Source organism: Fragaria vesca, linkage group LG4 (genome assembly GCF_000184155.1).
Source record: "Fragaria vesca subsp. vesca linkage group LG4, FraVesHawaii_1.0, whole genome shotgun sequence".
In the NCBI taxonomy this organism is placed as follows: Eukaryota; Viridiplantae; Streptophyta; class Magnoliopsida; order Rosales; family Rosaceae; genus Fragaria; species Fragaria vesca.
In genome coordinates this window covers 10,802,778-10,822,493 of record NC_020494.1, presented here as the reverse complement: position 1 = coordinate 10,822,493, position 19,716 = coordinate 10,802,778, and the positions used below count along the sequence as shown (strand labels likewise).

Sequence of the window (19,716 nt, the reverse complement as noted above, 5' to 3'; positions counted from 1 at the left end):
AAATAAAAACTACAAAATACAACATATATACACATGTACGTACCTATATATATAGCTCCACAAACTAATTATGGACAGATTTCAACAACACCCAAACTTTTTCTCCCGTTTTTTTTTCCCAGATGAGCTGTTGTCCAGATCTACAAATATAAAGCACTTTAGCCGACGAAATTTTAATTTCGTCGACTAAAGAATGTTTAAAGTCGTCGGCTAAAGTCTGTGAACTTTAGCCGACGAAATAAATTCTTAAGGAAAATTTCGTCGGCTAAAGTTTACTTTAGCCGACGAAAAAATGGTTCGTCGGCCTGGTTTTTTTTTTCGTTCGGCTAAAGCCTTTCTTCTGGTAGTGTCAGTTGGTTACATTACAGTTTACTTGAGAGGCACTAAAGAATTAATCTTCCCCAAGCAATTCTACCACTCTTTTCAAAGAAGTTGAATATAGAAGTTGTTATGCATCCTTAAACTGTCTTTTAATCTTGAAACTAAGTTTGATTAGGGTTAGAGGAAAATTTTGATCTTGTTCAAGATATGTTGCAAGGTCATGTTGCTAACATGTTTGCATTGAAATCAAGCTAATATCTACTAACATGAAATCCTTTGAACAAAATGGAAATTTCACCATAAATCTTTCAAACATCTTTCTGAGTTGTATATAATAGTTAGATGCAACTGATATAGCTGCTGCATCATGATATCTATTCCACAACCACACCAAAAAAGAATTATAATTGTGTAGCAATTTGTGTCCTGTGATAAACATAAAAGACTTAAAACTTTCATGCCCGGTTCTGTTTCCATTTATCTAATATTAGGTACCTTAGTTATTCTAAAGCATCTGGTGAAGCATCTGCCCTCATTTACCATCGGCGTACCTGATTCGTACAAGGTTAGTTTGTTATTAGTGTGAAACTATAATTGAAATTGTGTATAAAAACTGCGATTTGATTTGCACGATTGTGATGTGATACATATAATTATGGTCACTGATTGGGAGCATGTTTGATGATAATCATTGAGTCTGATGTTTAATTCTAGTGGAAAATCTTAGTACCCAAATGGTATAAGTTCTTGATGTGCATGACTGGATTAGTAAATAGTTTGATGATGATCATTGAGTCTCATTGAGTCTGATTTTTAATGCTTTCTGCTTGGTACTGAAATTCTAGTGGAAAATCTTAGTACCAATTTGGTATAAGATTGTCTGTGTAGACGTGTCAAGCAGCCATTGATTTGCTGTTGATTTCTCGGTCAAGCCCGTTAGCGCGTGTAGCACACATCCTCGGTTAAATTTTCATAGGCAAAGGTAGATGAATTGGGGTAGCTCGATTTAATTGGGGAATAGTGGTTTGGTGTGTTGAAGAAGCTTCAGTTTGGTAGGATTTGTCAAAACAAATATGAAGTTAGGAGAGAGAGGTGGGTGGTGATCCATTTTCGTTTCTTGAGTTAGGAATTGATATGAAGTTAGGAGAGAGAGGTGGGTGGTGATCCATTTTCGTTTCTTGAGTTAGGAATTGATTTTCGTTTCTTGAAGTTTGGTGTTTGAGTTCAATTTGCCTGATTGGGTTGACGGGCCACCAACTTCGAAGGCCGAGTTGACTCGGTGGTGTTCAGTCGCCGTCGTTTTGGTGTTGATGCCTGGGAATGCGAGTCAGGAACACACCATCATCTACTGTTAGCAAAGAGAAGAAACTCAAACTGACGAAGGCAGCAGGTTTGAATCGCCGCATCAAGGTTCGGATAATCTAAATTCCTTCATTCATGTTTTGCATTTTCAGCAAGATAGAGTTGTTGTGAATCACACAGTTGATATAGGTAGAGAGAGACAAATTGTCGACTCCAGTCATTCACTCTTCTCTCTGTTTGGGTCTACTTTCATCTCTCATCTTCAACATGTTGAATCCTTTTATTGAGTTTGTTTCTGTTTGATATCTGGTGGGGAATTGGATCAGCTCAACAGGGTTGAATCGGCTTCTTCGAGCACACTAGATGCTTAGGGGTAGTACTGTTACTGATTAAAACACACAAAATACTTTAAACTTTACTAATGCTCATCTTGTTTGTGATATTCTTACAATTTTGCAATAAGTAGAGTGTGAGTTTTTAACTAGTGTGGTGAATTCGGTATATTCAAGTAATGGGTGAGAATGCTGGGTTGATCTAATGTTGTTGCCAACTCTATATGAACTATGAAGGACTAAAGGGATATTTATCTCAGTAGTTGTACACATTTAACTACTTGAACTCCTCTGAGAACATCATTTTAGCAATTTTTCTTACTTTTGTAGAGAGGATAAGTGCTCAGTGACCTCTATAAGCTACTTCCAATTGATTTGCACAACACACATCAATTACACAAGCTAATAGCTATGGCTTGTCTGGATCCTGGGTATGTGCGTGGATGCAGTATTCTTCTTTGGGTAATTAGTTATTGTAAAGCCATAGTGAATTATGCTCACATGTACATAGGTAGTTGGTTTCTTAAATTCCCCTACGTTGGCGTGGCCTATTATTGCAGTTGCATTATGAGTTTCTAACTGTTTTTTTACCTATTACTATACTAGATGCAGTGACAGCATCTTATAGATTTAGTTCAATTTCAGCAAGAGTCATGATTTAAGTCCTATCAGGTCAATGCTTATAGCCTATAAGATATTTATATAACACTACGTCTGCCTGTGTTTTTGGAAATGCAGGACTAGTAGCCATGACTGAAGTTAATGGGACCAACGACTCCAGAGAAGCTTGAGGTTTGTGCTTAAATCATTCAATTGTTTCATTATACCAGCTATGAGATTTCTCTCCAGACTTAGCGTAATCCAATGTTTAAACTCAATATCTTTTTGAACTCATTATCTTTACTGCAATAAGTAGGATCATTTTAAAGCTTTGGCAATTTGGTAGCTCCTTGGAATAGGGTCACTAGTTGCATGGAACACTGTTCTATGTATAGGAGATTGCTATGGAGTATTGTTTCCGGTGAGCAACCCATATCCAGTACTTTTCTATCGCTCAGTTTCACTTCTGCGCACAATCAGTATTACTTCATGGTAGTTCAGATGCAGCACAAAGCTTGAGTTATTTTATGATTTCGTAAGTGTGCCTCCTTTCACCCTCATGTTGTGCATGAGCATGAGCAGTAGCATAAAGTATGCATATATCTATGAGAAACAATTGATTAGTCAATGAAACTCTGTTTGAAGTGATAGATTTTTGCTTTATATGTTTGACGGAAACACCACAATATTTGATATACGAAGGCTACAAGTGATGCATTTATTTGAGCACATGTAAATGGTAATTGCATTGTATTATGTCTTTGAAGTGAAATTATAACATTGGTTCCTGTCCAGGTTTATGTGAACACCATCTGTGATATTCTGATATTATTTTGGTATAATGGTCGATAGTGATACGGATGACTCTGATGAAGGTTTGGAAGTTCCCAACGACAACTCCGCAAGGTCAGAGAAGTCGGGGAGACAACAATTGTCCCATCATGTTTGGAAGTTCCCAACAACAGCTCTGCAGAGTGCGCAAGGTTTGCCTCCCTCCTTATTGAAGCTGGAAAGGCGTGTTCAAAGTACTCAAAGTCCCCTGAAGGCTTCAACGCCGCAATGATTGGGCTTCAAATGTTGAAAGCTGAATCCACGAAATACAACCCGATCGTGAATGGAGATCCTGTGCCTCGCAATGATAAGGCGTAACATTGATTTTGTTGCTAATGTTGACATGTTAAGGTATTGACAGCATAGTAACAGGACATCATTCATGGTTATGATATTCAGTTGTGGTTTTAGAATAGTAGCTAGCTTGTGCTTATTATGATTCCTAATGCAGGTTTTGCAATGCAGTTATTGGATATGAAAATTGGTTGGAACGCTTTAGTATCATAACTCCATTCAATTGGATTATCAGGTGTGAATAAAGCTTCAATATCCTAGAATTTCATTGCACTAGTTGCTATTATTTTCGATTAGGAACTTGCAAATTGTGATATTTTCGTAGCTGGCCTATTGGTTGTATATTTAGGGTTTTGTGATTTGCGTTGATGTCTCATTTATTGCCATTAAAGCTTACCAACCAATAAGATGTCCCTTAATTAGCTATTTTCAGAAACCATAATAACTGATAAATAAAATAAAGATGTCACTGATCCATTTGGTCTAGGAGGAATCACCTGAAATTGATTAACTAAATAGCTGATGGCTTATTCAAACAAATGGTTGCTGAATGAATATTGGACAATGTGTTGTTATGCTTCTCTTGTTTGGTGAGATAAAATGCTAAAACTTACCACTTAGTGATATGCAGTTGATGCCACTGAGCTTGATTCTTTTAAATTGAATAATTCTATTTTAGTTTATGTGTTGAATATTATCATCAATCCTGTTCAAAATTGAGCATTCTTTAATGTCATTGTTATCATTAATTAATTTGAAGTACTTGTTATTTTTTTTGTCATAATAATTGACGTATAAGGTTTCTGAACTAATCAAGTGTGTTTATATCCAGCAACTTACATTGCAAAACCTGCATTAGAAACTATAATTAGACAAGATGGACACAATTTTAGAACCCTGACTGAATATCGTAACCATGAACATTGTCTTGTATGTTACTAGTAATTTTCTTTTCGTTTTTATTTTTTAAACTCACAGAAAACAAAACAAAAAAACTTGACAGCAAAACCCTTAAACAGTATTGAATTTCTGTCTCTGGTTGCAGAACCTGGGAGCTTCAACACCATGGACAGGGTACAAATCAAAGTACGAGGCAAGTTCATTGTGGTGGATCTGAACATCGCCTATCAAGGAATATATTCATAATGGTGACTTCAAGAGCCAGGTACCATATTTGCAAGATTTTATAGTCGAAGGAGCAGCTCAATTTGTAACCAATAGAAGGCAGACAAATGTATTCCTCATACATATGACTTCATCAAGGAGTTTTGATTTTCTTACGCAAGCTAGATTCCATTATAAAGGTGCACTTGATATCTTAATCATGTTTGAGAATCCTATAAATATAGCTGGTTTGTAAGTTGTTTTCAGCGTGTAATAAATCTTGTAGCTTATTCAATCACAAGGAGATATAACCTGGAGGTTCTCTTATCTTTTCATTTAACTTCGTAGTTTGGATATTTCCAAACCGAATGGATTTTGTTTCAGCACAAGGCAAAACACAACTGTCTGAAAGAGAAACAATAACTAAACTTGGATATACATAGCGACTGATCCCAAGTGGAACAATGGATACCAATTTTTCAAACCTTGGACGGAATGATTAGAGGGAAATCCCAAGTGGTGGGTGATGGGAATCAAGTGAAATGATTGGGTTTACCATTGGGAATTGAAATGTTGAATTCAATTGAAATGAGAATTTTTCAACCCTATTCGTATTTTACTATTCTGATCACATCCTATTTCACAAGATTTTTGAAAATTTGGCTTCCTATATATAGTTGGTTCACAATGAGGTACGTTTGTATATAACCAACTAAACAATGTTGAATTCAATTGAAATGAGAATTTTTCAACCCTATTCGTATTTTACTATTCTGATCACATCCTATTCACAAGATTTTTAAAAATTTGGCTTCCTATATATAGTTGGTTCACAATGAGGTACGTTTGTATATAACCAACTAAACAAGTTATACTGCTTTAGTAGACACGTGGCTATCCGAGGTCATAAATATATGAAAATTAAAATCCCACCATCCGATGTAATCATCATAATTAAATTGGTTACTGAAAAAAAAATCGATCACGTTTCGAATTCGTTATGTTCCCCATCGAATCGGTCAACCTAATTCAACCGCAGTTTTTACACGAAGCGCAGTTGACCGACATTGTGCAAATCCCTATTTTTCCCAATTTTCAAACCTAAAGCTCGTATGTATGAGATTTTGGAACCCATGAAATTTTTTTGATAAATTGACCCTCCGGTGATAGGGCTCCTTTTAGGAGCGCTTAAGCCTAATTAGGATTGACCGCTTTTATCGGGGCCCAATCCTTACCGGAAATTTAAGATTTTTCAGATCTATTCGTATTTCACTGTTCCGGTCACACCGTATTTCATAGGATTTTCGAAAATTTGGCTTCTTATGTATAGTTGGTTCACAATGATGTTTTGTATAGAACTTACTATACAAGTTATATATCTTCAATAAACACGTGGTGATCCGAGGTAATAAATATGTGAAAACAAAATTTCACCGTCCGATGTGGTCATGGAAATTAAATATGTCCACGGAAAAAAATCCACCCCGTTTCGGATTCGTTATGCCCCTATCGAGTCAATCAACCTTATTTCAACCTCATTTTTTATAAGAAACGCGGTTGATCGGCATCATACGAAACCCTAATTTTTCCCGTTTTCAAATCTAGAGCTCATATAAACGAGATTTATGAACCCATGAAAAAATATTATTAAAATTGACCCTCTGGTGGTTAAGCTCCCCTTAGGAGTGGCTAAGCATAATTACGGTTGACCGATTTTACCAAGAACTAAACGTACCCGGAAGTTTGTGATTTTTCAACCCTAGCCGCATTTCACTGTTCCGGTCACATCGTATTTCATAGGATTTTCGAAAATTTTGCTTCCTATGTATAGTTGGTTTAAAATGATGTACAATTGTATATAACAACTAAACAAGTTATACATCTTCAGTAAGCACGTGGCGATCCGATGTCATAAATATGTGAAAACAAAATTTCACTGTCTGATGTGGTCATGGAAATTAAATACGTCTACAAAAAAAATCCACTCCGTTTCAGATTCGTTATGCGCCCCATCGAGTCAGTCAACTTTATTTCGACCTCATTTTTTACACGAAACGCAGTTAACCGGCATTGTGCGAAACCCTAATTTTTCCCGTTTTAAAACCTAGAGCTCGTATATATGAGATTTATGAACCCATGAAAAAATATTGTTAAATTGACCCTCCGGTGGTTAAACTCCCCTTAGAAGTGGTTAAGCATAATTACGGTTGATCGATTTTACTAGGAACTAAACGTTACCGGAAGTTTATGATTTTTCAACCCTAGTTGTATTTCATTATTCCGGTCACACCCTATTTCACAGAAAAAATAGGTTTTATCTTTCTTTTCAATCTATAAATTGATCTAGCACCGTCAAAATTTTTTTCCTACTAAAATCCAAGTCCCACCCGGTTGTGATTCCTAGATCCGCTCCTGTCAGCAAGAGTCATGATTTAAGGTGAAAAAGAATTTTAGACACTATAAAGCCTGTTATATGAGGAGAGCGTACAATGCCACCATATGCATTAAACCATGCATGGCAGTAGAAAAGCACTAAACCAATATTTCCAGTTTTGACATGAAAGTCACATCTATGTGATCAAAGATTATAAATTAATGGAGAAAGATGACAATGAGATAGACTTGATTCCACCTTTTGAACTTGAAAATGGTGAACAGAAGACTTTATATACTTAAGCAAAAGTTTCATCCCAAATTTCCAGTAATGGCAAAAACCAACAACAGTTATGTAAATGTTTCTTCGTTTGGCAATGATTCCAAGCTCTCTTGCCTCCGTCCTCCAATTTGCAGATCGTATCAATAGTTTGATAGCTCTGCAAAAATGAAGTACTTGTGGCTTATGATTGTCTCATAATTTATGATCAAAAAGCATGACATCATTACTACAAAATATTAGGACATTGAACCTCCGAATTCTTTTCAAGAAAGGTAACAAAATGGGGGCTTTACATGAAAGTTGTTCAAAGAATTGGTTACTATTAATGTTGCAGCAGCTAGAAGCATCTTGAATCAGGCTAGCTATATAAAATGTGTCATCAGGGAAGAGATGCCAAACAACTGTGATCTAAGGTATGACCAATTTTTGAAAAGCATTTTCCTTCCTATCCCTTGTACAATTGCAAATGCATTTCTGCTTTTTAGCTAGGTTTACACAAAAGGGATGGAGAAAGCAGTTGCTTCTCCAAAAAGCACTATCATCCAGCTACTAAAAAAAAAAACCCATCCTTGTCCAACTGTGCTAGGGTGATTTGCTTTTGTATCTGTCTTCATGATTTGAGATCAAATTTGCCTCATATCACACAAGTGACAAGATACATTTCCCTTTCTTTCACTATCGACAGAACCCCTGTACATTTCCCTTTCTCTCACTTCAGAATTCCCTGAACCTCAAACTCTAATACCCTCTCTAATCCTAATCAGGCATAAGCATGACCTAATGAACTTTGTTTGATCTCCTACCTGCCTATCTCTCCAATTATATATCATACTTTTTCAGTTCAAAGAAATGGATTAGAAGACTATTTGAATGATGAGCACACTGTCAACTTACAAAGATTTCAATATTTCAGTTGAAAGAATATCCTACCATTTCAACCAGGTATTGCTTCGATTCCAGAATCTAATTACAACTACTTGTCATCCCTGGTAGGATATAGACTATCCAGAGTTGCATTATGCAGGACATTTGTTACTACTTACTACCCCATGAGAAATAAAAACTTTCATCTCTCATCTTGAACAACTTGAGTCCCTAAATTCAATCGTATATTTATAAAGTAAAATTACACACAATCAATCACCACAAACTCAAACCCATCAACAACAAAAAAAACAATCCACAATTCCTATTCCAAATTGAACAAATCCAACAACCCACATCGACCTCCCAAAATTGAATGAATGACATCAATCAATCCAGATATTCAAGACTCGTAAAAGCAATACCAGAATCAATCACAACTAACTCAAACCCATCAACAACAGATATCTAAGAGTCGTACCAGAAGTCCAGTGATATAGGTTGCAAAAGACGGATCTCCGATCCAAACTTCAATTCACCATATGCAGTTGTGTTCCTGGGTTTCAACCGGGTTGTCTCTTTTCTCTTTTCTCGGCTTGACGTCGGTTTCGATGCCGTCCACGGGTGCAAATTGGTGTCGGTTTATTCCAGACGACTTCTCCAGATTTTACAGATCTGTGTAAACAAGTCGCCGCGCAAAGAAGGATCAAAGAAACAAAACTGGCTCGCCGCGCAGGTTGCTGAGAGAGATTATCCAGAGCGCAACACTCAGTTCTGGAATTTGACTTGTACAGAAATAAGAAACAAAACTGAAACACTTAAAGCCCACACACGACGAAAAAAAAAAAAAAAACCCCCTACGCTCTCTGTGTCCACGCGAGACGCGCCAAGCGCGCGTGCTTCTTATCAAAAATAACAATTTGTAATTTCACCGTCCAAAGACAGCCGAGTACTGCGTACACAGCAGACGTTCCCCTCTTTCAGACTTTTCTGGCTTTTAGGGTTCGAAAAAATTAGATTCGATCGTGTCGCGACCCGTCTCGGTTTTCTCACCGAAATCTCTCAATATAATCCTAATTCCACCTCCCTCTAGGGTTTCCTCTCTTCCCCAATTCGCCAGTTTCTCGAATTCGCTGCTCTGATTGGTCCGATTCTGCCCCCAATTCTTCATAAAGCTTGGGTTTTTCCGCTTCAATTCAGCTCTGTAAGTAAAATCCCCCGTAAGTTCCCAAAATTTTTGCTGTTATTCGTGTTTCTGTTGCTGAAATTAGCTTTGAATTTGTTGTTGTGGTGTGATTCTGGGTCACTCTGTATGATTTTGAAGTGTGATTTGGTTTTGCTTTTTACAGTGGAGAAATTTGAGCCTGCATGCCATAAGTGAGTTAGTATTGCTTGGAGGGTTGATTGTTTGTGAAGTATTTATTTTTGGGGGCAAATGTTTGCTACCAACATGGATGCGGCACGAGATATAGGTGGAGCTCAGAGCACAGTGTTGATCCCAATGCGGTTTGTGTGGCCTTATGGTGGCAGAAGTGTGTTTCTCAGTGGTTCATTTGCTCGGTGAGCTTCTGCGTTTTTGGTTTCTCGAATGTATTACTTGTGTGTTTGGAGTCAGAATGGGATAGTGTTGATTAATGGGATGTTTTTTCTTTTTGACAGCAGGTGGTCCGAGCTTGTTCCTATGACGCCGGTTGAGGGCTGCCCGACTGTGTTTCAGGCCATTTATAGCGTCACGCCTGGTATTCACCAGGTGAGTTTGTGAAGTAGTGTGCTTTCACACTTTTAGGCACCATTGGTTATGAGCATTCATTTACCTTTGGTTCACTGGGCGTACTCTAAGCATGGTGAATTTATTCACCCAGCATTGTAATTCAATCATTTCTGTCCTGACATTTGATAGGAACCAAATTGATAAAGTTGGTTGCTGGTTTGTTGATAATCAAATATTATTATGGTGTTGAATATAATTGTTAGGAGGCAAGTCAATGTTGTAATTCCAGCAAAGGATCATTTAGCTATTTGCAACATTACATTGGGATTTTGTTCTTCAATCAAACTGTGGTATTGGCAAGCAAAAATATGAAGGGTTACCTAGTTGCTAATTTTGAATTTCGCTATATTGTGGTAGATTAAAGTTGTAGCTCTGGTTTGAATGCCAGTTTGGAACTTGCATCTTTTGTTTTGTCTAACCACAGCTGATTTTAAGCACTTAGTGTTCCTAGTCTTAGGAGATGAATTAAGTACTGGGTATACAATAATCTAGTCAATTTTAGGACCCTTTCATCCTGATATCGCATTTCAGTGATTTCACAAATTATGTCAGAAACAATAGTTGTATTTGGAGGCGGATTACATATTTTGCATTTCACTTGCCATATTTCTTCTTAAGCTGCTCATGTATACTGGGAATGTTTATGGTTTTCATCATTTCCTGTGGAGCTATAACTAGGCACTACGAGGACTTCTAGAATGTAATTTTGGGTTCGTAGTTAAGCTCATTAGCACAAATATATCAAGTGCACTTTAATAAATTTTACAGTATTGGTGATACTGATATGAATTTGGGAAATATGGTACGGTTGTACAGTGGACTAGATTAAGCATATGGCGTATTGTAGTATGCAATAATTTTGATTATTATTGTTACTTTTTTCAAAAGACATTTTCACATAAAGTGGATCAACACTGGATCATTATGGGTTGAAGTGCTCGAATGAGTGAATATTTACTTAACCTTACTTATACTGCCCTTAATGGTTCTCCATTAACATTGATAAGACTTACACTCCCAATAGCCTTACCTGCTTGTGTTCCTTACTACAGTACAAATTCTTTGTTGATGGGGAATGGCGACACGATGAGCACCAACCCTACGCAAATGGTGAATACGGGTTAGTGAACACCATGGTCTTGGCTACAGACCCTAATTTCTTTCAACCAAATGTACCTCCAGAGACGAGTCCTGGATCTCACATGGAAGAGGACACTGAGGCCTTTAAGCGTTTGGTAAGATCTTGCCATTCCTTGTCATTTGAGATCTTGTTTCAGGGAAACATAGTGTTCTGTATATTATCCTGTTTTTCCTTATTAATTTCCATGTACATAAGGTGCTGTAGCACTCTAGCATCGTATTCAGTTTTAATTTGAAGAACTGGGATGCTCATGCAGTTTATGCATAGCTAACCTTTGAACACTATTGAACCTTGTGGAACCCTATGGGGCTACTCGGCAAGGTTCGAGTCACCCCTTTCTCCCTAATGTTCTTTGTTTTTGTGTTTTTTGTATCTTAGCATAGGTCACATCTTGTATTCTGATGGTTTCTTAGTGTGCATTTTGGTGCTCAATTTAAGTTCCTAAAAGCTGCAGTCATTAGTTTTATCTCTTGTATCTCCTATTAGTTATATAGTGAACCATGGTGTACATAATGCAGGTCCAGATTACAGATGGTACATCAGATGTTGTACCAAGGATGTCAGAGGCTGATGTGCAGGGCTCGCATCATCGGATTTCTGTCTTCTTGTCCACTCACACCACTTACGAACTACTTCCGGAGTCGGGCAAGGTTTGGATGCCTTGTCATTGCCCCTCTTTCTTCGTCCTGCATTTGGTTATGTATATAAAGTCAATTCACTATGGCTTAGATCGTGTGGTTTTTTTAATTGATTATTAACTTTACAGGTTGTTGCCTTGGACGTTGATTTACCTGTGAAGCAAGCATTTCACATATTGCATGAGCAGGTACATACAAATAAAAGCTGTTTCTCAATTTTTATTGAACCATGCTTCAAAGTCTTCTATTCTTGGAATTGACTATAAATGCATTCTATTCATACAAATAAAAGCTGTTTCTCAATTTTTATTGAACCATGCTTCAAAGTCTTCTATTCTTGGAATTGACTATAAATGCATTCTATTGCGCTTGTCTTATTGATTATTGAACCTTGGGCAATGGTGGAAGAGCTGGTTTTCCTCATATAAAGTTGATGCCCACCGGCTATAATTTATCTTGAAAACAAAACACCTTTTATTGATCTAAAGACAGATTAGATTGAGTCAGATGATTCCATCCTTAATATAATTATTAATATTGTTCTTATATGTAATGTTTTATCATCATCTTTTACAAAGCCATGTAGCAACTGTGCAGTTGACCTAACTTATTATAGTTGTTTGGTACGTTGCTTTTATTACTTCTTGGCCCATACTTTATGCGGATAATGAGCTTGCATATGTATATTTCTGAATTAAGTTAATTTTTTCCTTCTTTAGGGGATCCCTATGGCGCCACTTTGGGACTTCTGCAAGGGACAATTTGTTGGAGTTCTTAGTGCGTCGGATTTTATATTAATATTGAGAGAGGTAAGGACATCTGGTATTTTGATCTTCTCCATTGAGCTGTTATTTTAGATTTTTGGATAAAAGTTCAGTTCTTGTGATGCAAACATGTTAGTTGTAGTCTCCAATAGCTGTGGTTGGGCAGTGTAGCCTTGTGAGAGATTTTGCACGACATCAAGCTTTAATCTTCTTCAATATATATTCTTGAAGACTGAATTGGCTATTGCTGGATATTTTTTTTATTAATCACTGTTGACTTCAATTGGTTGTTCAGTTCTAAGACGATGACATATGTTGTATTTATTTTGGGCCCTGTTCCCTGAAGGTCTCAACTCTTCTGTACCCGGCAACAGACCATTCTTGTGCGCCTGAAAATAGAACTATAGGATTATGAAATCTCTAATAAAGCGGGCATAAATCACCACAATTTGCTTTTGATTTTGTTGGGTTGGTAAGCAGGTTATAATCTGCACTTCAACCAGCATCTCAAATTCGTCAGTTTGTTGTTTCCTAAGTAACAAACCATTATATGGCTTAAAATCCTTTGCGCCAGCCCCACATATTCCTCATTGTAATTGTAAGGCCTGAGGGTTATTGATGGGGTCGAAACATCAGCTAGGGGAGTGTAGGGTAGTCTTAAATAAGATAGGTTCATTTGCTCAGAAGGTATGTGCAAACATCATTACATTGACATCTGTGAGATGCCTTGGTAGTTTTTATATAGCTAACTTACCATATATATTTTCAGCTTGGGAATCATGGGTCTAATCTGACTGAGGAAGAGCTTGAAACACATACTATAGCTGCTTGGAAAGAAGGAAAAGCATATCTGAATGGACAAATTGATGGTCATGGAAGAGCATTGCCACGACGTCTCGTCCATGTGAGTTTTTTACTTGGCATCTTTTGAATTGCTGGCTCCTTGCAATGCGTGCATGTTGACATCGGCATTCTCGTAGTAATAACGTCCATTCTAGGCTTTCACATAATCATTATAAAAAAAAATTAGTGGAAGTATGTGTGTGTGCGAGTATGTCTTTATTTGATATTCTCAAAGTTATGATTATGATGTTCTGTTCTCGGTATTAAATGCAATGAAATTGATGTAGGCATTATCTAAGTTGTATGTTTATATTTCTTTTGTGGGCTGGTGAGTATAAATAATCAAATGAAATGATATCTTCTGACTAGATGCAGAAAAAAACATTTGTTTTCACTCCTGGAGGCAGAAGCAGCCCACATTTATGGGCTGTTGTAGAAGACTCTACTGAAGTTGCAGTGGTTGTGTTAAACTGAGCCCCTTTTGACCTTAGTCATTAGCAGCACAAATCTCAGTTTAAGTCATTACTGAGATAACTTAAACTGATAACCTTATGGGCATTCCGCTGAATATTGCTTTCAAATTTTGTTTCTTTTTTGGTTAAAGAACAATTATGTTTCTGTTGATAGATTTGATACTTTGTTTTCTCTTTCTGGTTTTGAATTTTCAATTCGCCTTTTCTTTTCTTGGTTCCTTGACCACGCTGTTAATTGATTTTGCAGGCCGGGCCATATGATAATTTAAAAGATCTTGCTTTGAAATTTTTACAAAATGAGGTGGCTACGATTCCGATCATCCATTCATCTTCGGAGGATGGTTCATTTCCACAGCTATTACACCTTGCTTCACTGTCTGGTATTTTAAAATGTAAGTTATTCGGAAGTGTATCATGTAATATTTGAAGATGCAACGCAATAGGTTCTGATCTTACTTGGTGCTAATGGAACTTATGTTTCAGGTATTTGCAGATATTTTAGGCATTGTTCTAGCTCGTTGCCCATTCTCCAAGCACCAATATGTGCACTTCCTGTGGGTACTTGGGTTCCAGAAATCGGAGAGTCAAATCGTCGGCCATTAGCAATGTTGAGGCCAAGTGCGTCACTTAGTGCAGCTTTAAACTTGTTAGTTCAAGGTTAGCCATGTATTCTGATCTGGTGCAGTGTGGTCTATTCTTGTTGGAAAAAAATGCAAATCAATCATGTTTGTTATATTCTATCCATCCATTTCATTGTCATGAATCTGGTCTTCTATTGTGGGAAGTTGAGCAATGGGTATTTAGACTGTTATCTCCTTCATGTTTAGTCATGCTTTTGCGCCTTTGTTTCGCAGCTCAAGTAAGTTCAATACCTGTGGTGGATGATAATGACTCTTTGCTGGATATATATTGTCGGAGGTTAGTGGTAATCCTATTTATTTGCCTTTAATTTCGTGCAAGTTATTCATCAGATATTGAATTGTAGCGACTGTGAGTGATGCGTTCTTTTTTATTTGCATTTCTTTACAGTGACATTACAGCTCTAGCTAAAGATAGAGCATACGCACATATTAATCTCAATGAAATGACCATTCAGCAGGTGACTGCTCTAATTTCTCCTCCTCTTGAAATATTGTTGTTTTCTGTAATGATTTACTTACACATTCCTGTGTGCATGTTGAACGTCTTGTGGAGTGTACCTTTTTAGAATAACCACATGCAGGTTTCTAATCAGTTATATTTTGGGTTTATGTTGTGGTAATTTCTGAAATTTGTGATGGTTTTGGTTTCAAACTTTCAATGTTAAGGTGTATCGATGTGAAAGAAGCTTCAGGCTATTGTCTTACTCCTTTCTTTGTATTTCCAGGCGTTGCAGTTGGGACAAGACTCGTACTCTCCTTTTGAGCAGAGAAGTCAGAGATGTCAGATGTGTTTACGCTCTGATTCACTTCATAAAGTGATGGAGAGATTAGCCAATCCAGGTGAATTCATTACTTTCACTTCATAAGAAACTAGAATAACCTCTGCTCTTCTTTTAACTAAAATTTTTAATGCACTGAGCTGTTGGAGTGTGTAGTCTGATCATACATTATAGTAGAGCACTATATGATTTATGAGCTGTGTAGAGCCCAGCTGATCTGGGCAGAAAATACAATTATTGAAATAGCAGTGCAATCAGTAATCAGATTCTCTGGTTTGATCAATGTTTGGCTTCCTTTGGCACTTGATGTAGCTTAAAACATGGATTTCAGGTGTCAGGCGACTTGTCATTGTTGAAGCTGGCAGTAAGCGAGTTGAAGGGATTGTTTCTCTAAGTGACGTTTTCAAGTTCTTGCTTGGATAGCAGAAGCAATGGATGATAAAGTTGGAATGTGTTTGTTCAGTGCGGTTCTCAATTGCAGACGGGCTTTATAAGCACACGGTCCACAACCAACTATTGATTAGAGAATCAAGTATTGGATTGGCCTCCTCAGTTCGCCTGATGTTTTAGGATTTTAGGCAATAGGAGAGGCCTATAAATTGAAGGATTTTATTTCCTCCAAATTGTTGATCTTCCCTCCATCATTGATTATGTATTATGCTGCTGATGTAGATGCGATGGTACTGAATAGCAGGGTTTCTGTATTAGTTTCTGTTAAAGTAGGAACGATGATCGAGTGTAGGAGGATTGCTGAACAACTGAAGTTATTATGTGCTATGCTTGTTGACATGTAATTGGCGTTTTGGTTCATCTTTATTCTTGTTGTTTGATCTTTAAACATTGTAAATAGCAGACACACTGAGAATTCAATAAAGAACCATATTATGTTGTATATCTTGCGCAATGTTAATTTTTTCTTGATAAATGTTAATTTTTTGTGTGATTGTCAATCTAGTATGACGCGATATTCAGAAGGATAACATACAATGGCGATTTCAAATATTGATACTTATCTGTTTTTTTTTCGACTTAAGTTACATGTATGGAATTAAAAGTTTGAAACTGCAGTGGAAATTTGAACTTGAAAGTAAAGAAAGGCTGCGAAGTATACAATGTTTTGTATGTACATATTTCCAGCTTCATAAAGAGGCTGCTTTTATATATTTTGGTTCGTCATTCTTGGACCTTCTTGGGTCAGACAGCAGCACGGGAACCCCTTCCTGTAAAATTAAACTGGTCTATTCCAAACCCTCGAGACTGCTGCAATGTCTGTGCATATGCTTTATATTTTCGGATGTCGGAATCACTAACACTTCGACGAGCATACTTCATCGACTCTACGAAGTGAGCTGCCCTGATCTCTGCCATTTCATCCTCCTGCATATATTCACAACTCTTACTTCTGCCCATCTCCCTTTTGATATCATTCTCAATGTTCTCTCTGATGGCATATTTGCAGGCACGCTGGCATATTTCTGTGATATCAGCACCACTAAATCCTCGAGTCCCCTTTGCAAGAGCTCTGATGTTCACATCTTCGGAAACTGGAGACTTCCTCAAGCAGGCCTTGAATATTTCATAGCGGGATTCCTCATCAGGGAGAGGGATGTAAATCAATTGATCTAGACGTCCTGGACGGAGAAGTGCAGGGTCTATAATGTCAGGTCTGTTGGTGGCTGCAATAACAAAGACAGTTTTCTTGGCAGACAATCCATCCATTTCTGTTAGCAGTTGGTTTAAAACCCTATCAGCAGCACCACCACCACCTACAGCATTACTACTTCTCTGAGTAGCAATGGAATCTAGTTCATCAAAGAAGAGGACACAGGGAGCAGACCCTCTAGCCTTGTCGAAGATTTCCTTCACATTCGCCTCACTCTCTCCAAACCCACTTGTAAGCAATTCCCCCTTGATACTAATAAAGTTTGCCTGACACTCATTAGCAACAGCCTTGGCCAAAAGAGTCTTCCCACATCCAGGAGGGCCATAGAAAAGAACCCCCTTTGAGGGTGACATCCCATATATCTCAAACTTCTCCGGATGCTCTACAGGATACTGAACAGTCTCCTGAAGCTCCCTCTTCACATTCTCGAGACCCCCGATAGCATCCCAAGTCATATTCGGCACTTCAACAGCTGTTTCGCGAAGAGCAGACGGGCTGCTTGCTCGCAAGGCAATCCGAAAGTGCTCATTTCCAACTTTCATTGAGCCAAGCATCTCAGCATCTAATGTCTCCTGATCTTCCCAGTCAATTTCATCCATATTCTCTCTAATGCATTGAAGCGCAGCCTCAGTGCACAATGCAGCTAAATCTGCACCAACATACCCATGTGTCTCCTTAGCTATCTTCTCCAACTCCACATCCTCCCCAAGCTTCATGTTCTTGGTATGGATTCGAAGCACCTCAAGCCGCCCGGCTTCATCCGGAACACCAATATCTATCTCCCTATCAAATCTTCCACCTCGCCTAAGAGCCGGGTCAATACTATTAGGCCGATTAGTTGCCCCAATAACAACCACCCTTCCTTTCGACTTCATTCCATCCATGAGTGTCAAGAGTTGTGACACAATCCTCCTCTCAACTTCCCCATTAGTCTTCTCTCTCTTAGGAGCAATCGAGTCAATCTCATCTATAAACACAATGGATGGTGCATTCTTCTCCGCCTCCTCGAAAACCTTCCTTAGATTACTCTCACTCTCCCCAGCCATTTTCGACATGATCTCCGGCCCATTGACGCACAAAAACAAAGCCCCCGTCTCGCTCGCAATGGCTCGGGCAATGAGAGTCTTGCCCGAGCCGGGAGGACCATAGAGAAGAATGCCCTTTGAAGGCTTCACTCCAATGGTTTTAAACAACTTAGGCTGCTTCAATGGAAGCTCCACTAACTCACGAATCTGAGTCATCTGTATCCTCATACCACCTACGTCTTCGTACCCAACATCCTTCTTCGTCTCCATGATCTTTGGTTCTTGAGATGAGTCCCCATTATCTGATGAGAGCTTGATTCTTTTCATTGCATTGACCAAGGTTTCCTCGCCATCTTCGGAGTCCTGGACATTGCTGAACTCTCTCTTTGTGCCCTTGTTGGACATGGAGGATTGATCGGCGAATTGGTTGTACATTTCAAATGGAAGAGCAGAATGGAGAGCTATGAGAGAGATAAAGAATCAGAGGATGGTTTTGAAGAAGGAAAGTAGTAATTGAAACATTCTGCGTTAATGATTTGGGAGAATTTATAAGCGAGTATGAGAGTCCGTGTCTTGATAGGAAAGACGGTATGGTTTTGGTTACTATTCCTTCTCTGATAAGGATATGCATTCCTTTTTATCTGTATTTCTCCTTTTCATTTTAGGAAACTAAAAATACTTGGAAAAATGAATTTATGAAAATGACACCTTAGATAGAAAATAAACTATAAGAATAAAAGGAACAACCTTAGCTTTTGGGTAAAATAGGAATTTTTTTTTTCTGAACTAAAGACAATTTTGTCATTCATATAATCATCACACGCTATTCATGATCGATGAAAAATTTTCTGGAAATTTTCTTTTGCTATGAACATTGATGAACACACTTGGGCTGAGAACCTTGTCGAGGCCCAATACACTAACCCAGCACAAGCATGAACCCAAGACCAGTTTTTAAAGGCGCGGATCCTCTTGACCCGACCCATCTCATCTTTTAAACCCGTTTTTTTTTTTTGTCGTTAAACACAACCAAGTTTTTTAGCAAACCCAGAATTGGGATTAGGGTTCTTCTGCGGAAAAAAAATTCGATTTTGGGATGATCTTTTCGCTGCGTGATAGTTTGCTATACATGGTTAGTGTGCGATTTTGATTCTGAAATACATATTGTTGTTACTAACTCTGTTTTGCAAGCGCGGGAGCGTCCTGGAACGTTTTCAATCTCAATGAAATTTGAGATTTTTACTGTTTTATGCGATTGAATCATGCATATGAACCTTAGAACTCGCCTGGGGAGTAGGTTGAGGTGCCCAGATGAAACTTCAATTTCGAATTATTTGAAAGATGGCATGCATGATATGGAATGTGAATTACTGTGATTGTATGCTTATGAATGATTTGATGAAATTGTGGTGATTCTGAGTACTTGAATGTATGATCACGCATAACTTAAGATTGAAATTGACAGATATGTATATTTTTACTCCCAAATCTATATATATGTTTGTTGAAATATCAAGATTGAGCATGATTGGTTTTCTGACAATTTTATGAAATTAGAATTGGGAAAACGTAAAGTAACAATCACAGGTATTTAGTTAATAGAAATTTTGAAATACATGTTGCCACAGCAAACTATTTTAAATGGTTATTGTAACTAAAGCACATACCTGAAAA

At 37.8% G+C, this 19,716-nt stretch overlaps 2 protein-coding genes across 2 annotated transcripts; one reads left to right on the top strand and one right to left on the bottom strand.

The window, feature by feature from the left end:
- Positions 1-9,260: 9,260 nt before the first annotated feature.
- Positions 9,261-16,245, top strand: LOC101302447 (sucrose nonfermenting 4-like protein-like). The gene is made up of 14 exons (XM_004296771.1): positions 9,261-9,508; positions 9,654-9,864; positions 9,964-10,054; positions 11,128-11,310; positions 11,735-11,866; positions 11,983-12,042; positions 12,574-12,663; positions 13,388-13,522; positions 14,182-14,326; positions 14,418-14,591; positions 14,789-14,852; positions 14,964-15,033; positions 15,301-15,415; positions 15,686-16,245. The coding sequence occupies exons 2-14, from the start codon at positions 9,740-9,742 to the stop codon at positions 15,775-15,777; spliced, it is 1,476 nt and encodes a 491-aa protein (XP_004296819.1). The 5' UTR covers positions 9,261-9,508; positions 9,654-9,739; the 3' UTR covers positions 15,778-16,245.
- A 303-nt stretch (positions 16,246-16,548) lies between these two features.
- LOC101312535 (cell division cycle protein 48 homolog) lies at positions 16,549-18,477 on the bottom strand. The gene has a single exon (XM_004298066.1). The coding sequence runs from the start codon at positions 18,475-18,477 to the stop codon at positions 16,549-16,551; it is 1,929 nt and encodes a 642-aa protein (XP_004298114.1).
- Positions 18,478-19,716: the final 1,239 nt, after the last annotated feature.

What these genes read in the sequence shown, in the direction of transcription:
- LOC101302447 (XM_004296771.1), top strand. Translation starts at nt 9,740, where the DNA reads ATGTTTGCTACCAACATGGATGCGGCACGAGATATAGGTGGAGCTCAG. An exon ending in CTGGATATATATTGTCGGAG is followed by an intron (nt 14,853 to 14,963) that starts GTTAGTGGTAAT and finishes ATTTCTTTACAG; the next exon opens with TGACATTACAGCTCTAGCTA. An exon ending in GGAGAGATTAGCCAATCCAG is followed by an intron (nt 15,416 to 15,685) that starts GTGAATTCATTA and finishes CATGGATTTCAG; the next exon opens with GTGTCAGGCGACTTGTCATT.
- LOC101312535 (XM_004298066.1), bottom strand. Translation starts at nt 18,477, where the DNA reads ATGTACAACCAATTCGCCGATCAATCCTCCATGTCCAACAAGGGCACA.